Source organism: Dama dama, chromosome 11 (genome assembly GCF_033118175.1).
Source record: "Dama dama isolate Ldn47 chromosome 11, ASM3311817v1, whole genome shotgun sequence".
Lineage (NCBI taxonomy): Eukaryota > Metazoa > Chordata > Mammalia > Artiodactyla > Cervidae > Dama > Dama dama.
In genome coordinates, this window is record NC_083691.1 from 43,284,204 (window position 1) to 43,309,543 (window position 25,340).

Consider the following 25,340-nt stretch of genomic DNA (forward strand, 5'->3'; position numbering starts at 1 on the left):
TATTTATGTCATCCCTGATTCTAAGAAGTTGGGTGAGGTTAATTTACAGAATCCAGTAATAGGCCAGTGTTTAAAAATGGATGATAAAATAGAGGAGAACACATTATTGAATAAGTCTAACTTTGTACTTTATCTTTCAGTTGTGTCTCCTGGCTTGTATAACTTTTATACTCACATGCTTACTTCATATAGCATTTTTTAATTTCCACCTGAAATACTTTGTGCTTCCACATCATTGCCTTTTTTTTTTTAAGATTTATTTTTGAATTATCTTTGGCTGCTCTGGGTCTTCATTGCGGCACCTGGGTTTTCTTTGGTTGTGGTGAGCAGGGGTTTTTCTGGCTGCCGAGCATGGGCTTTAGGGCACACCAGCTTCAGCAGATGCGCCTCCTTGGCTCAATGGTTGTGATGTAGGAGCTCAGTTGCCTCGTGGCAAATGGGATCTTCCCAGACCAGGGACAGAACCCATGTCCCCTGCATTGACAGGCTGATTCTTCACTACTAAACCACCAGGGAAGCCCTCATTGCTCTTTCAAAGGTACATTTGACTCATTTGTGGAGGAGCAGGAGCACACTTCTTTTCCTTCCTCCTCAGCCTACTCTCCCTCTGGTACCCTTTATGGTCAGATTTTAACAAGGAGTAGCTGGTAAAGAAATGTTTGCAGAGTCCCAGTTCCAGTGTCCCAAGAAGAGAACAGAAGGGTGTGTTTGGAAGTGAAAATAATTTAATAACTGGTACACATTTGTGCTTTTCTAAAATTTTAAAAATGTTCTATGAAAATTTTTATAAATCTAATTAATAGCAATTCTAAAAGCTTTTTCACTTACTTGCTTTCTTTTCTACATATGAAATAAGTAACAAACCCAGTCATGTATTTGGGCACCCACAAACAGCACTGTAGTAAACCCTGAGAGATCTATGATATTGAGTATCTTTTATGTACAGAGTTAACAACAAAGATGAAAAAGATAGATGTTTCCTGTCCTCGAGAATTTTGGAAAAAGAAAAGGCTAGTTTTTTTGAATAGGAGTATGTTTCTAGTAATAAGCTTAGACTGAGAATATTTCTACTAGTATAAAGTTCTGCGCCATTTACCAGTTATGAAGTGTAAATGAATCCTTGTCTGCTATAGAATACCTTGAGGGACAGCTTATGATCTTTCTTTTCTGTCATGAAAATGATTGTTCCACCCTTACCAATGGCATTAAACTTAACAGAATATTACCTGCAGTCTACTTAACAGCTAACGTTAAAACCAAATTATCCACAAAGCATAAATTAAGATTAAAAAAAATATGTTAAACTGCCTAATGTACGTAATGTTTAAAATCATATTCTGGGGACTTCCCTGGTGGTCTAGTGGCTGAGGCTCTGTGCTTGCACTGCAGGGGGCACTGGTTCACTCCCTGGGAGGGGAAATGAGATCCCATGCATGGTGCGGCCAAAAAGAAAAGACTGACTTAAAATTATGTTCCAAAATAGATTGGTTATGAGGTGGGATTTTCCTATTCTATTTAAATATGAGAGAATTGTGCTTTACTTTGTAACATTTTCTATCTTTACTACCTTTTTCTGTTTTTTTTTTTTTTCTAAACCATAACCCCCTTAGGCAAGCTGGGAAACATGCGCATTTGTTTTCTGAACAGAAACAAAATATCTAGAATTAGAGTCCAAGTCATCTTCACTTGAATATATATTTATTTTAGAATGCGACACTAACAGCATGATGATAAACCGTCACAAACTTGTACCAAGAAGCACAAAATCTTTAAAGTGTGTTGTTTTTCACAAGTTATTTAAGTATGGCATTATTATTATTTTGTACTAGAGTCAAAGACGACATTTAGATTCTTCAGCTTTGGGGCATTTAGTAACATTGAAATGATTGTCTAGTCAGGCAGAGGCAAGAAATTCAAATGCAGTTTCTTTCTCTTCTGCCAGTTCCTTTGCAGTAAGATCCATCTTCTCACGTGAGAAATCATTAATAGGAAGACCTTCAACAACTTTCCAGGTCTTATCCTGTTTGAAAATAAATGCAAATTAAGAGATTTATGATTAAACTAGAAGTTGTTCCAGCAAGCAACAACTTAGTTTGAACTTAATTTAGAGGAGTATGTTTTAAAATGTGAATCTAAAGAAGCAAACCAAAATCCAGATCATAATTAACATAATTCTGAAAAAAACTCAACATTTGAATTTGAAACTGACTGAATATAGAAAAATCATCTTTAAATTAGGCTTTAATTAGCAAACATTAAAAAACTATTGACTTCAGTACAGTTTTAATACAGAGCGACAATACTGAGAACCATTGTTTCATTTAAAAGTAAGAGAATATTTATAGATATCCAATATGAGAGGCATAGTAACAAAAAGTGTCTAGTTGGGAGAGTTGAAACTTGCTTTCCAGATTAATTTCAATCTTTTAGTGACCTGAAGTTGTGCTCACATGATTTTAAAGCTGAGAACAATGTCTAATTTAGTAAAGGAACAACTTTCTAGACTAAAATATACCATTGTTAATAAAAACACACAACTGGTATCCCATTAGGGGACAGAGGGTTTAAAAAAACCTCATACTACCTTACCTTGATTGTAACAGGGAACGAGTAAAGCAGATCATCAGGAATACCATAGGAGTTGCCATCCGAGATAATGCCCATGGACACAAACTCTCCCTGAAAAGAAGTAACAGTCAATGTTTTATATTCGCATGGTGATAAAGAATTTCTTTTCATAACTGAAGGACACATGAACTAACAAAATTAGACCAAGTGATAGGTTCTTATTGATACTCTGTGCGTAACTTATTACTGTACAAAGAATCAGCATCAGGCACTTACACAAAAAGGCAACTTCCATGGTTACTATCTCAGCCCACTCTTCCAATCCATGTGTGAAGTAAGCCAGAGAAACATAACCCTCATTTTATAAATGAGGAAGCTGGTGGCCCAATATAGGTTTGAAGAAGAAAAATGTTTGGTGTTTTCCACATTTCGTCTCACTGACCTTATAACCCTACGAGTTAAATGCCATGTAAGAGATGACAAAACTGCTCAGAGAGGTTAGGCAACTTTCCCAAGGTTACTCACCTAGTCAGTAGCTGAGCTGGGATAGGAACCTAACTGGCCTGACTGCAAGGCCACATGTCTTTTTGTTTGTTTGATTTTTTACATTATAGCATCAGAGGAAAAAATAAAAGAGTGGCCTGTGGAGTCACTGAGTCCTCACCTCTGGGGTTCCAAACCAGATGTCTCTGACGTGGTCACAGATGGCTTTTGCGGCCGACATCGCACTGGACAGTTTTCGTGCCTTGATGACGGCAGCACCGCGCTGCTGCACAGTCTGGGAGGGCAGGCAGAGACAGCAGGGTTATTCCTGGGGTGAAAGGCTGAAACTACAGCTTACTGTGTCCCCTCCAAAATCACACAACTACCCCATGGTGGCCTTATTAGCCTCTTTCACTTAGAAGCACCAGTCTTCCTGAAAAGGGACAACTAAAGACCCACACAGAAAGTTGACCACACTTTATATGAAGAAATGGACCTCTATAAGATAGCTGGATGATTGGAGGGTATCTAGTTTTTTCCCACTTAATCAATCTTGACTGCCACACAGTAGATCAGATCGGATTATGACTGCCTCAGTATGACTCCCAAAGAATATATACACTCATTAAAGGCCTGCTGTCTCTGGGTTTCCTCCTGCCACCCACTGTGGGGAGACTCAGGTCAGTAATGTGTGTGTCTCTCAAGAGTTCTCGAAGCTTGGCTGTGAAGAGATCTCCTGGATTTTTCTCACCGTGATGAATTCTCCCTTGAGCCAGCTGTCATCTTTCAGAGCTTCATAAACACCAACTTCCTTTCCTTGCAGTTTCACTTTGGCATGGTTGACATCTGGATACTGAGTTGAGGAATGGTTTCCCCAGATGATGACATTCTTTACATCATCAGAAGTCACTCCAAGTTTAAGAGCAATCTTGTTCAACAAAAAACAAATACATTACTTAGACAAATTTTTTTTTGTTTTAAATTTCAAATTGTGATCTATTTGACAAATGTCCTTAAGATAAAAACCTCTGAAACTTCAAGAGAACACAGACTTATATTGATTTGTAAAAAAACAACAAAACAAAAAACCCCCCAAAGATTTTACTGTTTGGTAAGTTTCCCAAAAGAACTTAATAGTAGAGAAAGTATCTAAATACCTGATTGGTCAGAAACACTTAGGTGACATCTCCAAGTATTAACAACAAAACAAAGGTCACATTTATGTATTTAAGCAATATTAAACTTTGGTGTTTTATATTTGATTAAGCTACTATACAAATAAGTCATCCATAAACTGTAAGATGATCCTTACTTTTAAGCATTCTACTTCAATACTGTACCCTATAATGTTTAAAGCTCTTGAGGTAGAATCCACTCCTAGTTGTAAAGATGCCATGAAGGTTGTTGAAATGACAAGAATGGATTTAGAATATTACATAAACTTAGTTGATAAAGCAGTGGCAAGGTTTGAGAGATTTACTTACAGTTTTGAAATCAGTTCTCCTCAGGGTAAAATGCTATCACACAGCATTGTATGCTATAGAGAAATTTTTTGTGAAATCAAGACTTCATTGTTGTCTTATTTTAAGAAATTGCCACCGTCACCCCAACCGTTATCAACCACCACCCTGATCAATCAGCAGCCATAAACATGAAGGCATCAATCAGCAGCCATAAACATGAAGGCAAGACCCCCCAACCAGCAAAAAGATTATGACCTGCTGAAGGCTCAGATGATGGTTAGCATTTTTTTTTTTAGCAACAAAGCCTTTTTTGAATTAAAGTATGTATATATTATATGTATACATTTTTTAGACATGTTTTTGCATACTTAACACACTACATACAAATAAAACTTTTATATGTACTAGGAAGCCAAAAAATTAATTGGCTGGCTTTATTCCTATACTTTACTTAGAAAGTGAAAGCACTCAGTCATATCCAACTGTTTGCGACCCCATAGACTATACAGTCCATGGAATTCTCTAGGCCAGAATACTGGAGCGGGTGGCTGTTTCCTTCTCCAGGGGAATCTTTCCAACCCAGGGATTGAACCCAGGTGTCCTGCATTGCAGGTGGATTCTTTACCAGCTGAGCCACCTGGCAAGCCCAAGAATATTGGAGTGGGTAGCCTATCTCTTCTCTAGCAGATCTTCCTGCCCCCAGGGTCTCCTGCATTGCAAGGCGATTCTTTACCAGTTGAGCTACTAGGGAATTCTAATACTTGCTTTCCTGTAATTTCTTTCTAATTAGATAGCAGAATTTATAAGGATCTAAAATAGAAAGGTTTTAGAAAAAAATTTAAAAGCTGATGTGTTAGGGTTACATTGTGATTTTTCTTCCCTTTACATTGCAATAAGAAGGAAAGGAAAAACAAAATAGTTGTGCCAGAATTACAGCTTTTGCATACACAGATAATAGCAGCACCGCATCAAAGCTCTGGTTGTGTGTTCACCATATAGCAAAGAGAATACAGCCTGATATTTTAGCCCCAGACTCGAAACAACTCAAAGGTCCTTCAAGAATGGTTAAATAAAGCATGGCTGCTAGAATAACTGACACCATCTTGGGCCCTTTTAGGTTCTCCTATCCTTTAAAACTGACCTGTGAAGTGAATCACATCTAGGGCTTTGTAGTTTATATTATACGGTTTAACAAACATCAGGATCAGGTAGCCAGCCTCTCTGCTCTGCTGGTCTCCAAATAATGATGAAAACCTCCCTTGACATTCCTGGCACCCACGAGACCAGTTATCCGTTCATAAATCTTAATTCAGAAACGTCCTGTTTCAAAGTACCTATGCTCGTACCCGAGGGTAACTACAAAACTGTCCTTGCGGCTCCTCTGTGGAACGGTGTGCAGCTGCAAATGTTTCTGGGTCACTGTCTGCCTGATCCCAATCCCACCCTGTGAGTAAGTTACCGTGTAATAAACTGACTCATTGCTTATATGGAGCTGCCTGCCTTGTGTTTTGGTCTCAAGATGCCTTCTTAGTTTGGTGGGCACTTTTCATTCCTTCTGTCTTCCAACACAAACTGTGGTACATTCATATAATTAAATAAATGGAGTAACAATAAAAAGAATGAACTACCGATACACGTAAGACCTTGAATGGCTATTAAAAGCATTATACTGAATGAAAAAAGTGTCAAAAGGTTACTTACTGCCAGGATTCTATTTTTAAAACATTCTTAAAATGACAAAAGCATAGAGTTGGAGAACAGATAAATGGTTGTCAGAGTTTAGGAAAGGAGAGGGACTGTGTAACTATAAAGAGGCAACATGAATAGGAGTTCTTTGTGGGTGATGGTACAGTCTGTGGTTATAGTAATCTAATATATAATTAGATGACATAGGATCATTCATAAAGACATAAAAACTGTAGAAATCTGAGTAAAGCTATTTAACAGTGTGGTGTGTAGTTTAGTCAATTTCCTAGTTTTGATAATGCTCTATAGTTATGTAAAATGTCATCACTGGGGGAGGAGGGTGGTAGGTACATGGGGTTCTCTGTACTATTTCTGCAGTTTCTTCTAAGTCTATAATTATCCCAAAATAAAAAGTAAAAAAATGACAACCAACCAACCAAAATGATACAAATGAAAAAAGCCATTACCTAAAATGTTTGCAATGCCTTGACTCATCTTCATGCTAATTTATTCAGTCAAGGAAGAAGCAAGTTGTGCTTACTTTCACTGACCCTTATAAGTTGAGACTCATTTTTTAAGTCCTAAAATAGATTTTAAAAATAACTTAAAATTTTGTTTTTGACATTTAAAATCACTTCTGATCTAATCCCTACTTCATCTAGACTTCTGCAAAAATTAGGACTATTAACTACCATATCCGTCTTCACAAATGAGTTGGGTGGTTGGTTTCTGGGGCACCAGGCTACTGATCTGCTTAGTGGTAGGGGTAGAGTGATGTGCTATGCAATGAGTACTATTTTCTGTGTGTGCCATGACCTGAAGGGACATGCAAAGAACTGTTCTTACTTATATTTAGCTGGCATCATTGAGAAAAAGGAAAATTTATACTCAGGCAAGTGAGCCAAGATGTATATTATCAACAATTTAGAAATCCCAACTCTGCTGAATGTCAACTCCAAAGTACAGTGAGGACAAACTGCCTACAGGCCTCTCCTCCCTACAGGAGGCTCCCCTGACTTCCTGTGTCCTGTTTGCCCATTTCCTCTTGTTCTTTAGATCTCCTGAGTTAATCAGCTTCTCTCTGGATAGCAAAGGCCAGTACTTGGCACCCAGCAGATGTGATTTCTGAATATCATGCAGGTCAGAGCTAAACTACCATGTACCCCGGATAGTAAGCAGCTCCTTGCTCCTTTAGGCATTTTCATGCCTGTCACACAGACCTGCTGAACAGTTTTTGATTCATTCTCCAGCTCTAGTTAATTTTCTTCTCTGTGATACTACCTAACTGGTTTCATTGACAAATTACCTTGCCGGCCAGGAGACAACATACGTAGCTCTGGTTTGTAAATACACAGGGGAATTCTGCAGGGGATAAACAGTCACTAGGCAGTGAGGCCCTCTGATTTCTAAAACAAATTATGTAATCATTCAGGGAGAAGGCAATGGCACCCCACTGCAGTACTCTTGCCTGGAAAATCCCATGGACGGAGGAGCCTGGTAGGCTGCAGTCCATGGGGTCGCTAGGAGTCAGACATGACTGCGCGACTTCACTTTAACTTTTCCTTTCATGCATTGGAGAAGGAAATGGCAACCTACTCCAGTGTTCTTGCCTGGAGAATCCCAGGGACGGGGGAGCCTGGTGGGCTGCTGTCTGTGGGGTTGCACAGAGTCGGACATGACTGAAGTGACTTAGCAGCAGCAGCAGCTGCAGTCTTCATTCATGTAAGAAAAATTAATCTTTGGGTCTGTTACTTTTCTCACTGGATTAACAGCCTCTACAGGAGCAAGAAACAGCTCCTTCAAAAACTTCCTAACAGCTGTCACTGTGCCAAAGCAGCATGCTGGAACATGGGCCAAAGTCAAAGTTTGTGGCTTTCTTCCCTCTTTCCTCACTCAGACTTTCACCCCGCAAGGAAAACTGTTGCAGGCACTGGGACAAAGCATCATTTTGCTGTACATTGGAAAGCAGAGTTTTCCAATGCCTGCCTCCACTAAGGCCTCAGGTCAAACAGCACAGGTGGAAATTTGTTGGTGTTGTCATCATTCTACTGTCTTCTCCCTGTTGCAACACAGTGAATCACCATCTGGTAATCCAAAGTCCACAGATGCAACACCTGTGGTACCACCTTTTCTTTCATAACAGCTCTGGGTGTGCCTGTGAAGCTGCTTCAGTCGTGTCTGACTTTTTGTGACCCACTGGACTGTAGCCCATCAGGCTCTTCTGCCCGTGGGATTCTCCAGGTAAGAATACTGGACTGACTTGCCCTGCCCTCCGCCAGGGATATTCCTGACCCAGGGATTGAACCCTTGTCTCTTGCATCTCCTGCGTTGGCAGGTGGGTTCTTTACTACTAGCGCCATCTGGGAAGCCCCATAACTGCTCTCCAGTACCCCAATCTCCTGCCTCCAGTCACTCAAACCAACTCCCATTTCTTCCCAGCCACTGAGTGCTGGCTAAATAATAAGAAAAAAGACCCAGCCCACAGCCCAAAGCCTCTCAGGAAATATTTGTAATTTAAGCTTGTTATCCAAATACCTTCTAAATTAACTGAGAGATTTCTGAAGTGTGACTCTTCTCAAAATTTGGTTATATATCTCATCATCATCATCATCATCATCAGTAATAATTACAGCAGCCAACCTTTACTGAGTTTTTGCTAAGTGATAGGCATCAAGATAAGGTCTTAACATAGATCTTTTCTCGTTTAGTGCACATAACTACCATATGAGATAGATAACAATCATTATCTCATTTTACAGCTTGAATACACTTTCTCAGGGTCACAGAGCTAGTGAATGGATTTAAGTCACTTGATCGCATTCCCAGGTGATGCTAGTGGTAAAGAACCTGCCTGCCAATGCAGGAGATGTTAAGAGACACGGGTTTGATCCCTAGATCAGGAAGAAGGGCATGGCGATCCACTCCAGTATTCTTGCCTGGAGAATCCCATGGACAGAGGAGCTTGATGGGCTACAGTCCACAGGGTCCCAAAGAGTCAGACACGACTGAAGTGACTTAGCATGCATGCCCCATACCATTGTGTAGGAACACACGAGGGTGTGGAGTTAGGCAGACCCTTTTACTGACTAGCTCTGTGACTTTGAGCAGGTTCCCTGACCTTTTTAGGCTTCAGAATTCTTATCTGTTAAACAGGAGATAATAACAGATACCTCATATGGTTACTATGAGAAGTAAACGACAAATTAAATGTAGAACATTCAGTTTAGTGTAGAAACTTAAATGTAAATTCTTTTCTCCTTCACTGGGCCCTCCAGAGCTGAAAGATTATCAGCTCTCAGTGTAAAGCAGTGGTTTTCTTAGCCAGACAGTAATAAGGAAGGTATGCAGTTAAACCAGAGTTTGTCATATTTTACAGAAGCAAAATCCTGGGCAATAAGAGAAATTGTAACACGCACTGGACAAGCTTGAGTTAAGAACTAGACTGTGAATTTCAGAAGGCTTCTGTTCTAAGGAGACTGGGAGAAAGGTGAACTAAGGCCTCCTAGGTCTTCATGTAGAAACAAAGAATAGATCTCAGTAATTAATGATTTTAAAAAGAACAAAGAATGCAAGAACAAAAAACTGTTATTAGGCAAGAGAAGTAACCATAGCAAATGTAACAAATCAGTTGTAAAGACTCCCTTTTCTGTCCTGTTTCAAAGGTAAAGATCAATCAGAAGCACATTCTTGAGCTGTTTTGTAGCATCCAAAACCCCTTAAGCATTCACTCATCAGATTAACTGGAGTCTAAGGAATGAGACTTTGCTGACCCTTGTGACTTCACTCAATAGGTACCTGGATTTTGACAACCTAGAGTGAACTTTGCCTCATTTTAATGCTAAAACCTCTACCCCAAGGACTGCCATTTTTGAACATGCAAGGCATGTATGTTTGAGCATGTTGTACTATGCAAGTGCATCTAGAAACCCAGCTTTACATGGAAGATTATACTCACTCATGAATATGCATATTGTTATTGTTCAGTTGCTAAATCCTGCCCTACTCTTGGTGACCCCCATAGCCTGCAGCACATCAGACTTTCCAGTCCTTCGCAATCTCTCAGAGTTTGCTCAAACTCATGTCCATTGAATAAGTGATGCTATCCATCTCATATTCTATTGCCCCTTCTCCAGTCCTCAATCTTTCCCGCATCAGGGTCTTTTCCAGTGAGTTGGCTATTCACATTAGGTGGCCAAAGTATTGGAGCTTCAGCATCAGTCTTTCCAGTGAATATTCAGGGTTGATTTCCTTTAGGATTGACTGGTTTGATCTCCCTGCTGTCCAAGGGACTCTCAGGTCTTCTCCAGCACCACAATTCAGAAAAATTAATTCTTCAGTGCTCAGCTTTCTTTATGGTCTAACTCTAGGATCTGTACAAGACTACTGGAAAAACCATAGCCTTTACTATACAGAGCTTTGTGGGCAAAGTGTTGTCTCTGCTTTTTAACACACTGTCAAGGTTTGTCACAGCTTTTCCTCCCAGGAGCAAGTGTCTTTTAATTTCCTGGCTGTAGTCACTGTCCACAGTGATTTTGGAGCCCAGAGAAATAAAATCTGCCACTACTTCCACTTTTTTTGCATCTGTTTGCCATGAAGTGACAGGACCAGATGCCATGATTTTAGTTTTTTGAATGTTGAATATTAACTCAGCCTTTTCACTCTCCTCTTTCACCCTCATCAAGAGGCTCTTTAATTCTTCTTCCCTTTCTTCCATAAGGGTGGTGTAATCTGCATATCTGAGGTTATTGATATTTCTCCCTGCAATCTTGATTCCATCTTGTGCTTTATCCAGCCCGGCATTTCGCATGATGCATTTCTACTCTGCATAAAGGTTAAATAAGCAGGGTGACAATATATAGCCTTGACGTACCCAATTTGGAACCAGTCCATGGTTCGATGTCAGGTTGTAATTGTTGCTTCTTGACCTGCATATAGGTTTTGCAGGAGGCAGGTAAGGTGGTCTGGTATTCCCATCTCTTTAAGAATTTTCCACAGTTTGTAGTGATCCACACAGTCAAAGGCTTTAGCGTAGTCAATGAAGCAGAAGTAGATGTTCTTCTGGAATACTCTAGTTTTCTCTCTAATCCAATGGATGTTGGCAATCTGACCTCTGGTTCCTCTGTCTTTTCTAAATCCAGCAAGTACATCTGGAAGTTCTCGGTTCACGTACTGTTGAAGCCTAGCTTGAAGGATTTTGAACATTATCTTGCTAGCATGTGAAATGAGTGCAATTGTATGGTAGTTTAAACATTCTTTGGCATTTCTTTAGGATCAGAATGAAAACTGACCTTTTCCAGTCCTGTGGCCACTACTGAGTTTTCCAAATGTGCTGGCATATTGAGTGTAGCACTTTCACAGCATCATCTTTCAGGATTTGAAATAGCTCAACTGGAATTCCATCACCTCCACTAGCTTTGCCCATAGTGATGCTTTCTAAGGCCCACATGACTTCACACTCCAGGATGTCTGGCACGAGAGGAGTGATCACACCATCATGGTTATCTGGGTCATTAAGGTCTTTTTTGTACAGTCCTTCTGTGTATTCTTGCCACCTCTTCTTAATATCTTCTGCTTCTGTTAGGCCCATACTGTTTCCATCTTTATTGAGCCCATCTTTGCATGAAATGTTCCCTTGGTATCTCTAATTTTCTTGAAGAGATCTCTAGTCTTTCCCATTCTATTGTTTTCCTCTATTTCTTTGCCTTGCTGACTTAAAAAAGGCTTTCTTATCTCTCCTTGCTATTCTCTGGAATTCTGCATTCAGATGGGTATATCTTTCCTTTTCTCCTCTACCTTAAGCTTCTCTTTTATTCTCAGCTATTTGTAAGGCTTCCTCAGACAGCCATTTTTCCTTTTTGCATTTCTTTTTCTTGGGGATGGTTTTGATCACTGCCTCCGGTACAATGTTAGGAACCTCCATCCATAGTTCTTCAGGTATTCTGTTCATCAGAACTAATTCCATGAATCTATTAGTTTCTCCCACTGTATAATCATAAGGGATTTGATTTAGGTCATACCTGAATGGCCTAGTGATTTTCCCTACGTTCTTCAGTTTAAGTCTGAATTTGGCAATAAGGAGTTCATGATCTGAGCCACAGTCAGCTCCCAGTCTTGCTTTTGCTGACTGTATAGAGCTTTTCCATCTTTGGCTACAAAGAATATAATCAATCTGATTTTGGTATTGACTTTCTGGTGATGTCTATGTGTAGTCGTCTCTTATGTTGTTGAAAGAGGGTGTTTGCTCTGACCAGCACGTTCTCTTGGAAAACTGTTAGCCTTTGCCCTGCTTCACATTTTGTACTCCAAGGCCAAATGTGCCTGTTACTTTTGGTATCTTCTTGACTTCTATATTTGCATTCCAGCTCCCTATGATGAAAAGGACATCTTGTTTTGGTGTTAGTTCTAGAAGGTCTTGTAGGTCTTCACAGTAAGATTCAACTTCAGCTTCTTCAGCATTAGTGATTGGGGCATAGACTTGGATTACTGTGATATTGAATGGTTTGCCTTGGAAACAAACCAAGATCATTCTGTTGTTTTTGAGATTGCACCCAAGTACTGCATTTCGGACTCTTGACTATGAGGGCTACTCCATTTCTTCTAAGGGATTCTTGCCCACTGTAGTAGATATAATGGTCATTTGAATTAAATTTGTCCATTCCATTCCTGTCCATTTTAGTTCACTGATAACTAAAATGTTGATGTTCACTCCTGCCATCTTGTTTGACCACTTCCAATTTACCTTGATTCATGGACCATCAGAGGGCAGAATGAAAACCACATTTCACAGAAAGCTAACCAAGCAGATTACATGGACCACAACCTTGCCTAACTCAATGAAACTATGAACCATGCTGTGTAGGGCCACCCAAGATAGACAGGTCATGGTAGAGAGTTCTGAGAAAATATGGTTCACTGGAGAAGGGAATGGCATACCACTCAGCATTCTTGCCTTGAGAACCTCATAAACAGTATGAAAAGGCAAAAAGATATGATACTGAAAGATGAACCCCTGCCTCCAGCTGTAACCCCCACCACCCAGGTCATCAGGTGTCCAATATGCTACTGGAGAAGAGTGGAGAAATAGCTCCAGAAGGAATAAAGAGGCTGAGCCACAGCGGAAATAATGCCCAGTTGTGGATGCATCTGGTAAAGTCTGATGCTATAAAGAACAATACTGCATAGGAACATGGAATGTTAGGTCCATGAATCAAGGTAAATTGGAAGTAGAATATGAGAAGGATATAAAAATGAAAGTGAAACTAAATATAAAATTTAAATCAATTTGATTGCTTATCTGAGTGAAAAAAGCAGAACCACATGAAACACACAAAACTCAAGCCTTTGTTTTTATAATTTCCTATGTACCTGACAAAAATAATTGTATACCATTATGTGAATTATCTATACTAATGACTAATTTTTAACCACTGTACCAAGAGGACATTAGCAGTGACATGTGATTAAAGAAAGGAAATGGAATATAATGGTGAAAATTAAGTACAAAGTTCAGCTGCCTTAAGAGATTAGATTTAAAGATGTCCTAACAAAGTGGAATAGCTACCTTTATACTAAAACAAAACAAGGAAAAAAGTACAAACTAAGATTCAGTTACTTTAAGGGTGAGAAAAAAGGTTTAAAGTTGAACATTTAAGATTTGAAAAGGCATCTTTCTTACCTGAGCTTTAGCTCGGTTGTGATCCAAACGAGTCAAGCAACTGAAGTTCTCCTTGGGGATGGACGGTGCTGACTTGGAGGCAGTCAGGCAGTTGGTATTGGCTGGGTTCCCCACCACAATAACCTAGGATGTACAAGAGGCACAGCAGAGCTTCACACCATACACTGATTTAAGTAAACCAACTTATCAATAGGATAGGACTGATGTAACGTGTGGCCTTTTTATCAAGTTTGTGTGAGCTAAATATGTATAGTTATTACCCTAGTTTCTAGATTCTAGGAGGTTTCTATCCTCCCTTCTAATATTTTTTTTCCTCTTGTTAGTATTTGATGTGACTACTGAAAACATTTACTAAAACCACCATTATATATACAAGTGATTGTGTTTTTGCTAAAACAGGGACAGCATTTATTTTCTTGCCATAAAAAACTAGTAACCGAAAGCTCTATCTCAGGGTTTGAGTCAATCATAAAAATTTCCTGTCTCATAAAGGTAGCCCAAGAAAGAAATTCTTTGAGGAGTTTGTTTTAGGGCAGTGATTTGCCCTTATGAGTGAAAAGTGTTTCTCATTCTTGCCTAATCCTAAGAATTAACTGGGATAATTGCTAAAATACCAGTTCCCACCCCTTCATACTCATACAATCTCTTCAGGAGAAAGCACTTCAGGCTTTTTTTCTTTTTGAAAGGGGGACACAGTGAATTACAATACAGCATAGGAAAACAAATACATTAATTTTTTTTACAAGTCTTAAAAATCTTTAATAAAATGATTTAAAAAACTTACTGTGAAATTATATCAAACTTATAGAAAGCTATAAGCATCTTACAAAGACTAACTCCCACATCCCCTCTACCTAGATTCTACAATTTGCCCCATCTCTCTCACCTTCTGTGTGTGTGCATGTGTCCACACGTGTGCACACGCACACACACACACACACACACACAGCCCTTAGTCTTTTTTGAGTCTGTCCATGAGCAAGCTGCAGATATGATACTCCAATATCCCTAGCTACTCCAGTGTAGGTGTGTCTTTCCCCCTAGAAAGACATTTTTGGCTGAGAGGTAATTACTCTGCAAGCAGCACAATAACTCCAAGCAGCCTTGTAATTTTTTTACTAAGAGACCTGGGGACTTCTACTCAATTTATTTTTATTATTTTCTGTTAATGATTACAGAAAATAAATGTTAACTACTTGAAGTAAAGTCTGCACAGAGCAGAAATTCAGGTGTTTATCAAGTATTATAATAGAACATTATAAATGGAAACATTAGAAAATCTTATAAAATTTTCTTTTAGCTTTCTTTGGATTCAGGATTGGGAGAAAGAAGTGTATTAAAATCAGTAAAACCTCTAACCAGCAAGCCTTTTTGCTGTGACAGTTAACTAAGTTCTAGGTAGGTAGGTAGTACTGTTAGTCATTCAGTTGTGTCCAGCTGTTTGGGATCCCATCAACAGTAGCCTGCCAGGTTCCTCTATCCATGGGATTCTCCAGGCAAGTATACTGGAGTGGATTGCCATTCCCTTCTCCACAGGAGCTTCCCGACCCAGGGATTGAACCTGAGACTCCCATGTTGCAGGCAGATTCTTTACTGTTTGAGCTACAGGGAAGACTTTCAAGTGTCTCTGGTGGTTCAGCTGGTAAAGAATCTGCCTGCAATGCGGGAGACCTGGGTTGAATCCCTAGGTCGGGTAGATCCTCTGGAGAAGGGAACGGCTACCCACTCCAGTATTCTGGCTGGAGAGGTCCATAAACTTTATAGCCCATGGGGTCGCAAAGAGTCCAACACACTGAGCAACTTTCAGTCTCTTGAGTTCTAGGTAACTGATACTTAATTGGTAAAAGGAGGCTTTACTGTAAGATAAATTTAAAACCAATAGGTTTAACACCCAGAAGTCATAACTGACTCAACTCCTCAACAGACAAGTATATCAAAATTCCTCTGGATTGAGAAAATCTGAGCACTCAGAAGCCACCACTTCCTGTCACTGAGAATAAACACAGCTTACAGCCATCTTCCTTCACAACCACACACAAATCCAAATGTCTGAACAAAAAGTGCTGTGCAGCTAAAAGGGCACCAGAAGGTTCTGTGCCTTTTCTACAGGTTTAAAAACTAATATTAAATCTCCATGTCATAGTCAAAATATTTTTAAGCCCCTCAGAATATAGATTTCTACACTATATGAACAAGCCCTGAAAGGGAGGGCTAATCAAGCAAAACCCTATACCTGTATTTACTGACCGTTGTACAGAACTGGGGGAAAAAACAAAACAAATTATTTCATTTTCACTTAAATGCTGAAAGCAGAAGTTTCAAATGCTGATAGTGAAAAACCCTGTAAAATATTTTGTTGGTCACCTTAACTGACTTCTTGGCGTATTTGTCCAAGGCTGCACCCTGGCATTTGAAGATTTTCACATTTGCTTTGAGTAAATCTTTCCTCTCCATGCCATCCCTTCTTGGCATGGAGCCCACAAGAATGGCCACATCCAGGTCTTTGAAGGCAATCTCTTCTTTATCTGTTGCGATGACATCTGTGAACATGGCAATAAATATGCAGAGCTACTTAAACACCGAAGTCTGAGGTTTTTTCATACTGAATCTACCCAGTAACTCTTCCACTTTGCAGCAAATGTTTACTTTTACAAATCACAGTGATCAAAGTTTAAAGGGCCTAAGAAAAGAAAGGCAATATATTAATTCAACAACCATAACATAAGCAGAAATGTCAATACATTTATTTTGCTTATCTTAATTTCAAAACTCTGTAGCTTTCATCTTTTATTATGATGCAAGGTATAATATACCTTTCAAAGCAACGTTAATTATTCATATTAATTACCACCGATAACACAAAAAAGAGAATCTAACTCACCTAACCTTTAAGTTACAGTTACTTTAAGTTTTAAGGTATCACCCAAATTAAAATCGTGCTTCTTGAGGAGTTTTTTTCTGTAAGGAATAACACTGAGAGATTTATTTTGTCCCAATTAATTTTAACATTTTATGTGCTGTGTGCTTAGTTGTTCAGTTGTGTCCAACTCTTCACGAGCCCATGGACTGTAGCCCGCCAGGCTCCTCTGTTCATGGGATTCTCCAGGCAAGAATACTGAAGTGGGTCACCATGCCCTCCTCCAGGGGATCTTCCCAACCCAGGTACTGAACCCAGGTTTCCCGCACTGCAGGCATATTCAAGCCACCAGGGAAGCCCAAACATTTTATAGGTGAAGACAATGAAATTTAAAGAGATCAATTAGCTACCTGTCAAAAAGGAGTGGGACTGTCATTCAAGTCCAGATTGGTTCAGAGTTCAACCACTATGCTGCAGTCCAATAAACATATACCACAATATTTTCTGGTTAAAGAACATACAGTTGATCCTTGAACATAGGTTTGAACTGTGCATGTCAAGTTTATATGTGGATTTTTTTTCCCATAGTAAATACTACAGTAAGGTACAATCTGAGGTTGGTTGGACCTGCATATACAGAGGAAGTGTGAACAGAGGGCCAACTATAAATTGTACTTGAATTTTCCACTGCGGAGAAGGTTGGCACCCCTAAGCCCTGAGTTGTTAAAGCATCAGCTGTGTATCATGGTTCTTTAGGTGACTGTATTAAAAAGGCCATGACCAGTGCTATAGACTGGATGTACTCCCGTAAAATTATATGTTGAAACCTAATTCCCAGTGTGATGGTATTAGGAAGTGGGGCCTTTGGGAAAAGATTAGGTCATGGGTGGAGAAACCCTCACAATGAGATTAGTGCCTTATAAAGGAGGCTCAGAGAGCTCCCTCACCCCTTCTGCCATGTGAAGACACAGTGAGATGTCTGTCTATGAAGCAGGAATTGGGCTTTCACCAGATATCCAAGCTATTGGCTTTTTGATTACTGACTTCCCAACCTCCAGAACCATTAGAAATAATTTCTGTTGTTTATAAACCTATAAACTCTATGGTATTTTTGTTATAGCAGCCCCCAAATACTAAGACAATCAGAATATAGTACTGTCACTGATAAATGTTTAGATCAGAGACTTGTGTCAATTAGGCTGCTGTAAGTCCCCAAATAATCATACATGAGAGCACCAGTTGGAGAAAAAAACAATCCATCTTCTTCCTAGTCATGCAGCCTTACCTGCTGAACCTTTATATTCACAGCTGACCAAGGTCAAGCTGACTATAACCTGGGTACACAAGAGTCAGCAGAGGGAACTCAGCAGAGAAGGGAATAATAAGAAAAAAGCAAAAAAACAAAACAAAACAAAAAAAACACACACAAAAAAAGAAAAAAGCAACGTAGGAAGCTGATTTGGAAACAGTGGGTGAGGAAAAAGATCCAGCAGAACAGCTCGGACAGGGTAATTAATGCATTCTCTTACATAACTTTGCAATCAAATTATTGAGGTGGCAGAGCAGCCCTCCCAGTAACTGTTTATTGAACAGACACATGAATTCTGAGCATGGTTTCTCTTGGGCATCTATATATTTTTGATTTGTGCAAGTTCTTTCAGAGTATTATTAATTCTTACCCTCCCTTTCCCAAAAAAGATAATGATGAAGGTAGAGCTGAAGAAGAACATTCAAATTAGTTTACAGCCTGACCTAATATTTTAATGAATCTTTCAATCAAACTTAAGACCTCTGTCTTGACATTTGCTATTCATTTATTCATTCTTGGTATACATACATCTTACCAAGTCATAGTAGTCCAAAAATAAAAAACTTTTAATGAAATAGTTTCTAATTGAAAGGCCAGTTAACAAAGCTCTAAAATCTACTGTTTTAAAGATATAAAATACTATAAAATCCCTTTCTCCTCCACTTCCCAGCTCACCTTTCAGGAGGGGAAGGGCACAGTCTTGCAGCTCCATCAGGACACCATCCAGGACACCCATCATGGGAGTGATATCCAACAACACAAGAATGATAGGCTGCCAGATAAACAGCAAGGACAGCATCTGTCAGTGTTGGTTATGTCATTTAGTCACAGAAAAAGTCCTTTTGCCGAGTTTTTGCTAATTGGTGTGTATATGTGTGTAATTCCCCTTAATTAATGATAATTATTTTAGGAAGTCAGGTGTCTAACAGCAGGCTACTCTAAAAAAAAGGAATACTATAAAACCAGCAATAGTTTGCTAACAGACACATTAAGAGGAATCACCTTTACTGAATTTTAAAGGAGTACATGGAAGAAATACCAAATTGAAGTGACATGCCACACCATGCTTTTATTGTTGATGGCTGTGTATCCAATTTCAGTTCATAAAAAGCTAAGCACAGTATCTTGCATGAAGGAAGAACTTGATATCCATGGGTAAGGACAATGGATAGATGATTATCATAGAAAAGGATTTTAGTATACATTAATCGGACCTGCTAGGGTAGAGGGAGGTGGTGGTGCAATTGCTAAGTCATGTCTGACTCTTCTGACTCCAGGGACTATACCTTGCCAGGCTCCTCTGTCTGTGGGAGTTTTCAGATAAGAATATTGGAGTGGGTTGCCATTTCTTCCTCCAGGGGATCTTCCTGACCTGGGGATCGAACCGAGGTCTCTTCCACTGAAGGGAGATTCTTTACTGACTGAGCTACCAGGGAATAGAGGGTACCTGCTTCAGACTGGGAAACTGATTTGCCTGTCTAACTCTTCTGGGTCTAAAGACCATTTATGAACAAGAAAGTGCTGATTCAGCACTTTCTCTCCCATTTGACTCTCCGTATCAGTTACTGTCATTATGACATTTGCTGGCAGCACCAAGTCAACAGTACATGGAACAGTTATAATTTGCAAAGCATTTTCAGTGCCCAGAGGGGTGCATGGAACCTGCCAGATTCCATTTATAGTTGCGTGTCTTGGACATTTATTGGAATTATTCATTCCTTTAATATTTAAAAATTTATTTGCAACTAAATACAGGGTTTTATTGAAAATGTTCTTACTTTTACTTAAGATTTATTGACACTTGCCCCTACCTGATCTTTACCGAAGACAGATCCATTTCCAATACTGTAGAGCAGTGAATATGCAATTTGACCAGCTGCTCCAGTCACAAGGACTCGGATTGGTTCAGACTGTAATGAAAGAGACCCATTAACACCTTATTTAAAAAAGGCTACTCTACCCTAAAGATGGTCATTATTTTCTCTCTAATAAGACAACCACATACTTTAAAAGCTATTGTAAAATTTTAAAGACCATTCACATCTGGCTTAGTAGAGGATATTCATTCCAGACTTGTCCCAGTAAACAGCATGCACAAAGCAATAGAGTGACTTCTGGGACATGTGTCCTTTGGCACATTTATGTGGTATTAGCCAACTCTCCCTGATATCTTTGATTTACTTATAAAATTTTATCCATCTCTTTTAGGATATTTTACCATTAAAAATAGTCCTAACAATTTTGATGTGCATCATATGATGATACGAACCCCGGCGGCTACTAGAACCTTACAAATCCTCTTATGCAAATCTCCCCACTCCCTTCTGTTCACAAGAACCCTTCACACAAGGAAGAGGAACAGAGGTTAAAACCTTCCATTTACAAGGAACCAGAAAGTTTATTAATCATGATTCAAGTCCTTGGGGGAAGAAAAATAAATCTATTTAAGAAGAAAAAATGAAAAAAAAAAAAAGAAAAAAAGTGATGGATTAAAATACATTTTATCTGGATTATAATCTGTATTGTAATAAATTTTAGCAATAAGTAACAAACAACAGTAGTAACAGGTAGTCACAGCTGACAACCTGATTCCAAGGGAAAATTAATATTAAAGGGGAGGGAGAGGAAAAAGTACAAAGAACATATAATAGAAGGAAGTCATAGACCTTGAACAAAATCTGAACATATGGATGAAAAGTATATATATCTAGTACAGAGTGATGACCCTGAATTATTAGAAATAAGTTAAATTAACCTCAGAGAATTAAAAGGAGAGACATATCTCTATTAAAAAGAGTTGAACAAAAAAAATAAAAAATTAAAAAAAAATAAAAAGAGTTGAACAAAAATCCCTGGAAACTTAATGGGTAAGTTTAGATGGAAAAATTCAATCAAGGGAATTGTTCTTTTCTCGGACAATGGTGCGTAGATGTACTTCCACTCTGTAAGTGGTAAATGTGTCACCTCATTTGTTACCCACATGAGAGAAGTGGCTGAACTGACTGGGGAGAGAAGCATTAGGTTTCTTTATATTAAGAATTCCCTCTTAAGAGGGGCCAGCTCTTGGCAGTTTGGTATCTATAGAATTCAGACGGGAAAAAGAAAAAATCTCAGGACAGTGCCAATGCTGTAGAGAAATGAATCTGAACACTGCAGACTATGTATGTGTTTCTTTCTCAGAGATGCCCAGAGTAGAGAACAAGGGGAAAAGCTATGGAGTTTCTTCCTGACCTTCTGTGTCTCTTCCCTACACTCTTCACCAACTTCCCCCATGCTTTCGTATCTAAATAAACAAAATAAGATAATTTCTCAAATAATCCAGTTTAAAACAATACATATTTATGTTCCCAATAGGCTTTAGGTTTTAAAGAACACTATGTGTTATTCTATATATTTATTTTCTATCACATGGCCTTTACATGTTTTAAATTCTGTCATTTCCCTCTCTTTCCTTGTAGTACATGATAATAGAAATGACTGCGTCTCACTCTTTAGAATGCAAGCTCTTAAAGGATAGGGGCTTTGTCTATTTTTACTGTTGTATCCCAGCTGCCTAGAAGAATGCCTGGCATGTAGTTAGAGCTCATCAAATATTTGCTGAAGGAGTAGCTGGCTCTTGTAAAATTACTATCAAAACCTTGGGAATGTAAAAGAATTGTTTGGAAGCAAACCCAACATGCTTTAAAGAATTGTTTTATATACTTGCACTGAGAAACTTGAAAATAGTGACAATAGTTCCAGGTATGGTTAGCAAAATTATTTAGCTCAGTAGTTCTAATCAAAGTCTTTTATTATGTGCCTTGTACATAATACATGCCAGAGAATCCATTAGTGAACCATATGTAAGAAACAAGAGGATAAGGCAGTTTTTTAAAAGAGGAGGCTAGAGATGCAGTCGAGTGATGAAGAGATGGCTTCTAGAGCCAGACTTTCTGGTTCAAATCTGGATTCCTCAACTCAGCTGTATGTCCTTAGTCAAGTTACTGTATTGCTTCTCTAAGGTTAAGATGGAGTTAATAGCAGCTACCTAACAAGGCAGTAAGGATTGAGACAGTTAACACACAAAGTGGTAAGACTAGTATGGGGCAAGCACTCTAATAACAGGTCTCTGTCACCATAGATTTTCCAAGGACTCTTGTAGCTTATGTTTATTTTCCACTACACTGTGGAACTCCTGTGAGAATAGTCTGCCTTTGACTCAAATTTGCACTCCCATATAGCACTCAAAAAGGATACGCTGAATGAAGGAAAGCAAGGGTTAAGAGAAATACGAACACATGCTACTTCAATGAAAGCAACCTAGAATAAGAAATGAGGGGAAAGTGACTACTACTACTATGTATAAAACTTAAAACCTCCCAGAAAGCAGGTAAATGGTTAGAATAATGCAGTCAATTTTAGGCATTAATTTTAGCTACTAAAAAAAAGGGGGGGGCGGTTCCAAATATCACAGTCCCTAGTGAAGGGACTGTGGGCAACTAATAAATAGCCATTAATCCTATCTCAGCAGTTTCCTTCCTGTGTATCACTGAGCAAAGTATTTTCATAGGTAGGTAATTCCATCTCATTATAAGTAATATGAAGCCTAGTGTCTGAATCTCTGATGATGAGACAGAAAAGAAAGCGCAGTATTTGGTTCTGCCTGCTCTTTGCATCATTACAGTTGAAAAGCAGGAGGGTGGGAGATTCCCACTGACTTTTCACAATGTTACAGTATGAAGAGAGGTTACTATTCTTTGCTTAGATATCTGGGCAGTCTGCCAACATTTAAAGAAGGAATGTCTTTGCTCTTGGCAGGGTATTAATGACCTTCCTGCAGATGCAGGCTCTATCCTAAGCAAGTGTTCAAGTCTTTTGTTTGTAAAGTTTGAATTTAAGTGTTCCTTCTGTTATTCTACAGAAAGATCCATATATTCCATTTTTACTGTCTTATTTATACATATTTCTGTTATATAAAAGACACATAAACAGTATTCAGATTCTTTCATACAGTTTATTCTTGCTGTCATTCCCAATGGACACAAGGAAAGGATCCCCTCCTTTAAAAAAAAAAAAAGACAAAAAACACAAAATCCTGATTTTTAACAGCTTTACACAAGATGGCTCTTTTGTAACACAGTGATTGTTTACACACCCTCCTGAGGAGGCAAGGCGATTGAGTCATCTGACAGGAGGATTCTTCCTCAAGGACATTATTTGGTGCTCCAGTGACCTTCCAGGGGTCAGGCCTGCCTTGATCTACCACGCAGGAAAAACAAAGAAAGAATGGGGGCCCAGGATCTTTGTGTGACCTTGGGAAAATCATTTGACCTAACCATACTTTTGAAGATTAGAGGAAATAATTTCCAAATTCCCTTCCAATTCTAGAAATATAGTATTCTCATTGTAAAACTGTCAAGTAATATAAATGCTGATATATAATTTAGCTTGTATTTGCAGTATGAACTTGCATCTGCATCCAGAACTTCAGCAACTAAAAATAAAATTTCAGAATGACTTACCTGTCTAAATGACAAAATATAGTAAAATGGAAAGAGTGTGAGGTCCTTGGAGGCAAACTTGTGTGACCTTGAGAAAACCACATCCGCTTTGGGTTTCAGTAAACTCAAATTTAAGATGGTCAAGATTTTTTTTAAAAGGTTCCATCCAGTTTTAAAATTATGAAGTCTGAGGTTCTCTGTTAATAGGTACCTCTGCTTTCCTGCTAAGATGATTAGGTCAGAAACCACTGAATCCATCGTTTAAATGACTAATTATGTTATCTGACAAGATAAGTAGGGAATCTAGGTTTATCACTGAAAATTGGAAGCTGTTCCCACTGGCTCCTTTTCAAAGGTGGATGGAGTTATCCCCGTGCCCCGAAAACACGTCTTTTCAGGTTCTAGAAATGTTCCAATTCCTTCAAATATTTCCCCATTCATTTTAGTATTTTGAAACAATGGAGAAAAACCATTCTCAACTATAAACACAAGTACTTGAAGCAATTTCTCTCAGGTTGATATCAAATGTCACCTTCAACCAGCATGCTGATTATTCATACGTCAGAGTTCCCTCACCCCCACCCTCTTCCTTCTCCCTTTCAACAGAGACAAGATATGGAGATCTTGGTGTCCAAATCTTCATGACAAGATGATTACGTTGTGTAACATTTAAAAGTGCTGGTTCTAGAATTCGTAACATACAGATTAGTAAAAAACACCGGCACAAATTATCTGTCTAGGGGCGCCGTCACTGTAACATGTACTGGCACAGAAGGAGATCAATGAACAGGTTTTAAATCACATTTCGTGAAATTAGACATGGCGGAAGCACTTCTCCCGAAAAGGCAGATTGTAATCCCGAGCCTCACCAGATGCACTACCTTTGCATTGAGGGCATTCTGCTTTCAAAAGCTTTGTGACAAAAGCCCTTAAAAACACTGTAGGCTTAAGAGGAGAAAAGAGGTTAAGGTCCAACACTCCGCATTTCAAACCTTATCGGCCTTATCAATCCCCCAGAGCGTGCTTGGGAGAAATCCCCCAGTTTCGTATTTTGTACCCCCAACATGCAGAAGGGCTGAGATCTCGCCTCGCCAAGGCCAGTGATTTCTCTAAAGTCCTTCTGAGAACCTCAGTTGGAAATAAACTCTTTCCCAATAACTAACTAGGTCACTGCGACAGTCCCCAGAAAATGAATCGAGACTTTCCAGAGGGCGCGAAGGACAATTCCTTGGACAGCCTTTCCCCAACAGTCCTTCAAGCGCAAGAAACGCCACATAGGGGCGCGAAGGCCGTAGGTGGGCAGCATGCAGGGGCCCACACTCACCATGATTGGGAAGGGTGCGGACACTTTCTGCACTTGCCGAATGAGCCTCAGGCAGTCGGGTCACCTCTATCGCGGAACCGACTCGGAAAGGGCGAGCGGTGTTAGAAAAGGAAAAACTCGGCTCCCGACCGCGAGGCCCTCTGGGAACTGTAGTTTACTCTGCCCTGATTCTGGCGCAATCTCCAATGCAATTCCTTCAAGTGTTAGAACTACATTTCCCGAGCTCAGAGGTTCTTCTCACGCTCTGCTCCCTGCGCTTTTCCCCGATTGCAAAGTAGTCCCCGAGGGCGGGCGGTTGTGATTGGAGGATTGCGACAAGCGGATGATTTGGGCTCCAGGGAAAAGGACCTGCCGGATGGCGCCCAGCAATTGGCGGGAGGGGAGGCGCGTGTAACTCGAGGGAGGAGAGACGGACCCCTTAGCTACAACACCCTCCCCACCGCTACGGAGCCTTTATCCTCCCCGCAAGGGTAAACTTGGGAGGTAAAGAGATCT

General features: G+C 39.4%; 1 protein-coding gene across 1 annotated transcript; it reads right to left on the reverse strand.

Moving 5' to 3' along the window:
* Positions 1-1,681: 1,681 nt before the first annotated feature.
* On the reverse strand, positions 1,682-24,997 carry MDH1 (malate dehydrogenase 1). The gene is made up of 9 exons (XM_061155207.1): positions 24,846-24,997; positions 19,853-19,951; positions 18,717-18,813; positions 16,240-16,415; positions 13,876-13,998; positions 3,803-3,979; positions 3,233-3,346; positions 2,590-2,679; positions 1,682-2,020 (listed from the first exon to the last, which is right to left on the reverse strand). Exons 1-9 carry the CDS (start codon positions 24,846-24,848, stop codon positions 1,895-1,897), a joined length of 1,005 nt encoding a protein of 334 aa, XP_061011190.1. The 5' UTR covers positions 24,849-24,997; the 3' UTR covers positions 1,682-1,894.
* Positions 24,998-25,340: the final 343 nt, after the last annotated feature.

Coding starts and splice junctions, on each gene's coding strand:
- MDH1 (XM_061155207.1), bottom strand. Junction 18,814..19,852: donor CTGTCTTCGGTAAAGATCAG/GTAGGGGCAAGT, acceptor TTTATCTGGCAG/CCTATCATTCTTGTGTTGTT. Junction 2,680..3,232: donor TCTGGTTTGGAACCCCAGAG/GTGAGGACTCAG, acceptor ACTTCTTTTCAG/GGAGAGTTTGTGTCCATGGG.